Raw genomic sequence first — 8,670 nt, forward strand, 5'->3', positions numbered from 1 at the left:
ATTGATTTCAAAAGTGTATTGATTGCATTCCCTAGTGTAAATTAAAAATAGTAATACAATTTTTTTCAAGGTGAAAAAGTGAAAAGTGACTTTACACAATAATAAGTGCAAACAGTGATATAACTGAATACGTCAAAAGAGGTAAGAGCAATATTCCAGATTTGATAGAGCAGATAAAGAGTGATAGAGCAGATAAGGAGAAAGTAACATTGTGATAAAGAGGTATCTGAAAAATCAAGTGAACTGGATTGAGTGAAAATTGGTCTTTGTAAATTTGACTTGGAATATAAAGTGTAAAAAAGGAAAAAGCTTGATTGAAGTCGAGGTTACAGATAAAATTTTATAGTGTTTGAAACGGGCAATTGATTTTCATTACAAAGAATAAAACAACTTTTTAAATACAAAGGACTAAGTGATTTGGGCTGAGCTTTATAGAATTTTGCAAATACAAATTTAATTTATTGACAAAAATACAGATAAAAGATACAAAAAGGCACTAAAATTTTAAAAGGGGTAAGACTAATGCATAACTGCAACTAGGGATAAACTTGAGTAAAGTGAAAGAGTTAAAATACAGAATAAAGGCTAGAAGCGTTATTGCAGAATTTGATTTAGAAAATAGTGATATTTTTTCTCAAAGGGTAAAATAGTGACCTTGTTGATAAAAAGAGAAATTTGAGTGAACCTGACTGAGCAAATTAATAGTCATTCATAAATTTGACTAGGGATATAAAGTTTGATAGAGGAAAAAAATATCTTGCTTGAATATAGTTTAGTTATATATGAAAATATAAAGAGTTCCTTACAGATAAGATACTGAAAGGTACTAAAATTTTTGAGAGGTTTAAAGTGGAGAGAGTGATATTGCACAAGTGCAACCAGTCATAAACCTGAGTAGGTTGAAAGAGATAAAATAAAACAGTATCTTGGATTTGATTTAGAAAAGAGTGATACATTTGAAAGTAAAGTTAGAAAGAGTGTTATTGAGATAAAAAGAGAGAAATTTGAGTGAAGCAATTAGCATTTATAAATTTGACTTGGGATATAAATCTGATCAAGGGAAAAACCTTGCTTGATTACAATTTGAATTGTATACGCAAATATAAAGAGTAGCTGATAGGCAGTGATTACTTTTACCCTCCCCCCAAAGAAAAACTTCAATTGCAAAGAAGCAAATATAAATTTGGTCCAAATTTTGCAAATACAAGTGAGCTTTATTGACATAATACATTTAAAGGTACTTTTGTGTGGGTAGTGAATTTTAAAGGAAACGTTAAGACCTTGAAAGACAATTCATTGTGTGCGTACTTCTCAAATTTTTTATCTGTTGGAATAAAGAAATTGAAAATGGCTGCCACTCAATTCGGCTCAATTATTCATGAGATTCTAAACATGCTTTCCAGTTACACATCAATGATCAATTCAGATATTGGTAAATGTTGTCATTGCATGAATGACATCAATGAAAGTGACACTTACGTAACATGTGAATCTTGCAACAACCATTTTCATGTGACTTGTGAGGGATACTTGAACAATGACAAACTTGCTGACCAGAAATTGGTTTGGATTTGCCCATGCTGTGGCCATAGCAACATTGGTAATCGAATATTTGACAGAGTATGTATTCCATCTCATTATAACAGATATGAGCCTCTCATGTCGGCAGATGTTGATGATGACAATGACAATGAGAACATGGAAATCTTCAAAGAGACAAGACGAAAAAGGAGAGCAAAGAAGAGGTATGTTAAAGTAAAAAAGAGCACAGTGTTTGCAGAGCAATGCAGCAGATGTGAAAATGGTGTAACAGACAATCTGTCTCATTTCAAAGATCAAAACTTGCTCAATGAAGAACTTGATGGTAATTGGGTAAAAGTGGAATGCAAAAGAACAAAATTGATGGCAAGAAAAACAGAAGGAAGAACACATTCAGATGAAGAAAACGAACAGGACAAAAGAAAGAGAAGATCAGTTAATGGTGTATTGTTAGAACCAGGTGTAACCTACATTGGCAAAGCATTCAAGAGATTTTATGGTAGTCGTGAAAGAAAAATCAAAGAACAGAAAGAAGAGTGTAAGGTGACCCACAAAATGGAAAATAAAGAAATAGATGTCAATGTGCAATCCTACGTAGAAACTTTATTGAATATTTATGCTTGTAGTGTGAAATCTCCATGTTCCATGAAGTTTTACAATGAAGCCAATGTGGTAATTGAAACAATGCAAAATCAATCTTATGCTCATGTAACAAGTTGTTTGTCTTCATTGTCAAAAGCAGGTTTGACTAAGCACTTGAACCCGAAGACGTGTATTGTTGTGGAAAAGATGCAAGATTTGAGACGATACAGAGTTCATGCAGGTGGTAGAAGAGGAAGAGGTCAAAGAAGGAACATGAAAGGTCAGTTCACGAAAGTGAATCAAAGAGATGATAATTGCTCTGATGTTTCAAAGATTCCAAAGAAAGAGGTCAGAACACAATCTAACAAAGATATGATTGAGAATAATGCAAATTGTAAGGAAGTCCCAGTGGCTCATCAGTTGAACAGTTTTGGTAAATCAATTACAGTAGGCAAAGTTGAAGAAGAGTTGACAAACAGAAATGTAGATCACCATCTATACATACATTCTAATGAGGGTGCATGTGCAACAGATGAAATTTGTAAACATATGTCTAGTAAAGAAACCATGAACATTCCAGATAGAGTAAGCCAAGTTGAATTACAGATCGATCTTGAAGAAAATGAGAGTGATAGTGATATCGACATTGACACACCTATCAAACGCAATCGTGGGAGAAATTGTATAGAATCTGATTCAGACACAAATGTTGAAGATGACGTCATACTGATCAGTTCAGTTGAAAGTGAAGGGTCATGTCAGTGTATTGATACACAGCATGTACGTGATGAAACATGTCACGATGAAATTGTCCCAGATGCAGGATTGAATGAAAATACAGACAATGCAATTTTGAGTGCAGAGGATGAGTCTACTGACGATTGTTTTGCGCAAAATTCCTTGGAATCTCATATGAAAGCAGGAATTGATCAGGAAAGAAAAGAAGATGATATGCATCTTTCTTCCAATGAATCAAGAGACGAAGTAGAGTTTGTATCAGATCTTGGAATGTGTGATAGGCCAGACAAATCTTTTAAATTTTTACCTCTTGAGATAACTGACAAACAAGCCATTTGTAAAAAATTGAATATTCCCTATACAGACACAAGCTTCCATGCAAGGTCCAATAGCAATGAGTGCATCGGAATTCCTTCACACATTAAAACAATAGCTGATGATGGAAACTGTTTCTTTCGTGCAATTTCATATGCTATTTCTGGAACTGAATGTCATCATGTAATTCTAAGGAATTTTACTGTGAACCATTTATTACAGACCAATGATAAGTTTAAGAGTACATTGAGAAGTGAGTTCAGAACTGTCAGAGAATATGTTTTGAAAAATAGAATAATGGAAAATGGAACTTGGGCTACAGACACTGAAATGAGTGCATTGGCAAATTTGATTGATACCGATATCTATTCTTACAATGATCAAGTACCATGTTGGCAGCTGTACTCTGCAAGGAAACCGGGAAGAATAAATGTTGTTACATCTCATAAAGGCATTTATATACAGTACACAAGAAATGTTCATTTTAATGTAGTTGAATCCGTTACTTCAGTCAGTAGTGATTTAACAAAGAACATAGCAACAATGAAAGATATAAGCACAACAGTAAATATGCAAATAAAACCAGTTGCACAAGGAACATTTCATCAAGGTGATACGAGATTTGGTGATTCAGCAGGAAAGCAATGTGTTGCCAATTCATTGTCTGCTTTGTTGTATAGTAAAATGAAAAATGCTAATGATTGGGACAATAAAGATTTAGATAAAATTCTGGCCAATGGTGATGAACTCTATCGTTACATAAGGTATTATGTAGCACGTGAACAAGAATATCTATTAATTTCTGATCTACTTGAACACTTAGAGGCATATGATGAGTTGTTTGAGATAAAACGACGTGAATCAATACCTGGATTGTTAGGAGATGAAACAACAATGGAAGAATCTATTTCAATGCCGTTGAAACAGGCACTTGAACAAGAATTGAGTAGTGACTCTGATGCATGTTTTGTGACATTTTCTGGAAATACTTTTATTGTCATATCTAGTTATGATTGTTTCTTTATATTTGATTCACATTCAAGAAACACAAGAGGCTTACTCGTTGAGGATGGCTATAGTGTAGTGCTTCAAACTCCAAGTTGGCAAGGTGTTTATAATCATTGCATGAGGCTGGCAAAAACATTGAAATGTTCTTCACAAACTCAATATGAGTTAACTAGTATATGTGCAAAAGCATTGTCAAATAAAAATGAAACACTGAATGGTCGTATTCAATTAGAAGATTCGTTGAATGAAGGTCCTTCAAATACAAATAGTCAAAGAAATTTTGGATCATCTGAATCTGACATGGAATCTAATTGCTTAGATGAAACCGAAAGATTAGATGGAAGGATATTTGCACAAGAAGTATTTCATAACTATAATGTACATTTCACTGAGGATTCTAATGAAGCAGTTAATAATAATTTACACGATAAAGAAATAATGCATGTAAATGAAAATGAGCCAAACTTGAAAGATAGTGTTGACAGCAGTGACTATAAAGAGTTGAAAATTATGACTAAAATAGAGAACTCAAATAGCATTTTAGGTACAAAACGCAAATTGACTAATCCTGAAAGTGGATTGAAATGCAATGACAATTTTCACACAGAAATTCACAATTCAAAATTGGCAAAACTTAATGAAACTGATTTATCAACCATTGGTGAAATTGATTATGATAGGAATGATGATTTAATGATAATTGAAGAAAGTCATAGTATATTGTGGTTCAAGCCTCTTGTTAGTAAAGAGAAAAAAAAATGTTGTGAGATAATAAATATTCCACATTTTGTTGCTAGTTTTGAAAATTATGCTTATGAAAAATGGGTACCTCTAGAGCAACCAAAAGATGTAAAAGATATTGAAGATGATGGAAACTGTTTTTATCGTGCTATATCATTTGCATTGACAGGAAGTGAGGAATATCATCTTATCATTAGGCAAGCTATCCTTACACATCTCATAGAAAATGAAGATAGGTTTGTTGGATTCTTGAGAATGGGTTACTCTAGTATTTCACACTATGTCTCAAATAACATTATTGAGGAAAGTGGTACATGGGCAACTGAAATGGAAATTGTGGTTTTAGCTAATTTGATTGAAACTGACATTTATGTATATGATGAAGACCGGTTAAAATGGAGTCTATTTTCTGGTAAAAATGTTCAAATAGGAAAGGAAACAACTACAAATGGTGTTTATTTAAGAAATACTCATGGCATCCATTATGATGTTGTTATGTCAGTGCAATCATGTGATTCTAGCTTTCCATGTAATGAAACCACAAATATAAGTAGCTGTGCAAATGACAAAGAAAGAAAATATGCTAGAGTAAACAATGTTAAAATATCTGATTTATCAACGAAAAGACGTAGAAGTAAGAAAAGTTATAGTGTAATGAAGGATATAAAAAAGAAACAAAAAAGAGAAGAGCGGAGTTTTACGGAAAAAAAAGATATGGATATAGAAAAGCTTGTTAATTATGAGGATTTGAAGAAAACAAAAAAATATGAGGATGACGGAAAAAGGGGAAAAATGACTTATGATTGCAACAAAAAATATCATTCTGATTCAACTTATCGAATAACACTTCTCAATTCGTTGAATGAAAAGTATAGATTAAATAAAGTATTTCGTGAAAATAGGAAAGAAACAACAAGAAAATGCTATCAGACAAATGAACAATTCAAGCAATCACAGAAGAGTAGGATGAGAAATACTATGAGAAATAAATATCACTCTGATGAACAGTTTAAGCAATCACAGAAGAGTAGGATGAGAAATACTAGGAGAATTAAATATCAGTCTGATGAACAGTTTAAGCAATCACAGAAGAGTAGGATGAAAAATACTAGGAGAATTAAATATCACTCTGATGAACAGTTTAAGCAATCACAGAAGAGTACGATGAAAAATACTTGGAGAATTAAATATCAGTGTGATGAAGAGTTTAAGCAATCAGAGAAGAGTAGAATGAAAAATACTATGAGAAGTAAATATCACTCTGATGAACAGTTTAAGCAATCACAGAAGAGTATGATGAAAAATACTAGGAGAATTAAATATCAGTGTGATGAACAGTTTAAGCAGTTACACAGAAATATAATGAGAAATAAATATCAGTCTGATGAACAGTTCCAGCAGTCACACAAAAATAAAATAAGAAATAAATATCAGAAAGATGGTAGTTTTAAACAAAAGAAATTGCTGAGTTTAAAAAGTAAGTACCAAAAAAACAAGAGTTATAGAGAACAAGTAAAAAAACACAACATTAAGAGAAATGTAAAGAAAGAATTGGAAATGTCTCAGTTTGACAATGTTTTGCAAGAATTTCGGAAGATTATCAGTCATGGCCCAGAATATGTTTGCTGTGTGTGCCTTAAACTTCTTTTTGAAAACCAAGTTATGAAATGCAATAAAAGTAAATATAAATTACAGACATGTATCAGTGAAAAGTATTTGCATGTTTGCAACTCAACATGTCGATTAGAATGCCAGATAGGCCAATCAGTGAGATCATCCCTGTGGATATGTTACACTTGTCATAGAAAGTTACAATGTGGAAAGGTCCCAGCAGAAGCACATACTAATAATTTGCATTTACATGAAATTCCAGAAGAACTTGCTAATTTAAACACTCTAGAGCAACATTTGATTGCACTTAATATTCCTTTCATGAAAATGATGTCATTGCCAAAAGGTGGTCAAAATGGAGTTCATGGCCCAGTTGTTTGTGTTCCTTCAAATACCATTAAAACTGTACAGATATTGCCTAGACCTGAGACAGAAGATCAGCTGATACGTGTAAAGTTGAAAAGGAAGTTGTCTTTTAAAAGTTATTATGAGTATAAGTTTGTAGATAAATCTAAATTATTGAATGCATTAAGTTATTTGAAAATGAATAATAAGTATTATTATGATGTTGTAGTTAATGATGAATGGGAAAATTCAATGGAAAAGAATGAAGAAGAAAATGAAAGTGAAGAAGTATCATTGCGTGATATATCTAATTTAAAGAAATTTAAGAGAAGAATTTTGGACTCATTAGATGAATACTTCTCAAAAGATGAAAATATAATTGAAAGTTCACATGGAAAAAAGAAAGAAAACAGTGTCCCAGTCAATAATAAACCAAATGATGAAGATGATGATGATGTTGAAGAAAGATTAAATGGGATTCACTTAAATTCATGTCTGCAACCCGCTGACATTGGACAGGAAATTTTAGATCAGTATTTTGACGATATAATATGTTGTGCTCCATGTGAAGGAAAAAGCCCTGTATCAGTACTGCAAGATGAAACCAATGAGGCCAAATGTTTTCCTGTATTGTTTCCTCAAGGTCAGCCTACTTTTCATGATAAAAGAAATGAAAAGCTAACATTGGGACGATATTTACACAATCGACTAATGCATGTTGATAACAGGTTCGCACAAAATACAGACTTTATCTTTTATGCACAGTATATTTATGAAATTCAACAAGTTTTGTCGCAAGTTTCTATTGCATTGAGACAAAGTAAGAATACCAAAGATAACCTTTCACCGATAACTGCCAAGGATTTGAAAGATGCAGAAAAAATTCAGAATATTTTAAAAGCAGACAAAGGATATAAATTTTTAAAACAAATTCGTGGAACACCTCCTTACTGGCAAAAGACACAAAAAGATGTATTGGCAATGGTAAGGCAACTTGGAAAACCTACATGGTTTGCTTCATTTTCATGTGCAGATATGAGATGGCCAGAATTATTAAATACTTTATTATGTCAGACTGGAGACTCAAGAAAATTGAGTGAATTAGATTGGGCAGATAAGTGTAAACTTATAAGATCAAATCCAGTAACCGTTGCACGAATGTTTGATCATAGATTTCATATGTTTATGAATAAAGTGATTATGTCTACAGCTGCACCAGTAGGTCGTTGCATAGACTATATTGAAAGAATCGAGTTTCAGAGTCGCGGAAGTAGTCACGTACATTTATTGATGTGGGTAGATCAAGCACCGCAATTAGGAATTGATAAAGACGATGATGTTACACAATTCATAGATAAATACATTTCTTGCCGGAAACCTGATAAGGAAGAAGATCCAGAACTCTATGAAATAGTTAGCTCTGTACAACAGCATAGCAAAAAACATTCTAAATCATGCAAAAAGAAAGGAACTACATGTAGGTTTAATTTTCCAAGGCCACCTTCAGAGAAGACCTTTATCATAAAACCTGTTGAGGATACAGAAGTGAAAGATAAAAAAACAAAGCAAAAAAATAACAATGAGACCGAGGGGAAAAAATCTGAAAAAACAAGGAGGATAGAAGATGCAAAACAATTATTGAATAGTGTAAAAGATGCATTATCTGGCGGGACTGAATATAACAGTGTCAGAGATCTTTTTGAAAAATTGGGTATAACACAAAACCAGTTTGAAAGTGCACACAACGAGATTGCTTCACAGGAAAGTGTGATCATCCAAAGAGAACCACAA

At 32.7% G+C, this 8,670-nt stretch overlaps 2 protein-coding genes across 3 annotated transcripts; both read left to right on the forward strand.

Moving 5' to 3' along the window:
• The first annotated feature begins 106 nt into the window (after nt 1-106).
• On the forward strand, nt 107-2,401 carry LOC121413201. 2 transcript variants are annotated; one of them, XM_041605955.1, is made up of 2 exons: nt 107-1,745; nt 2,279-2,401. In XM_041605955.1, exons 1-2 carry the CDS (start codon nt 1,348-1,350, stop codon nt 2,289-2,291), a joined length of 411 nt encoding a protein of 136 aa, XP_041461889.1. In that variant the 5' UTR covers nt 107-1,347; the 3' UTR covers nt 2,292-2,401. The 2 variants fall into 2 exon arrangements, with proteins under 2 accessions (XP_041461889.1, XP_041461890.1); XM_041605956.1 differs by having other exon boundaries at nt 2,282-2,401.
• On the forward strand, nt 2,312-6,956 carry LOC121412409 (OTU domain-containing protein 4-like). The gene is made up of 3 exons (XM_041605219.1): nt 2,312-2,401; nt 4,218-6,172; nt 6,946-6,956. The coding sequence occupies exons 2-3, from the start codon at nt 4,300-4,302 to the stop codon at nt 6,954-6,956; spliced, it is 1,884 nt and encodes a 627-aa protein (XP_041461153.1). The 5' UTR covers nt 2,312-2,401; nt 4,218-4,299.
• The last annotated feature ends 1,714 nt before the right edge of the window (nt 6,957-8,670 follow it).

Source organism: Lytechinus variegatus, chromosome 4 (assembly GCF_018143015.1).
Source record: "Lytechinus variegatus isolate NC3 chromosome 4, Lvar_3.0, whole genome shotgun sequence".
Taxonomy (NCBI): domain Eukaryota; kingdom Metazoa; phylum Echinodermata; class Echinoidea; order Temnopleuroida; family Toxopneustidae; genus Lytechinus; species Lytechinus variegatus.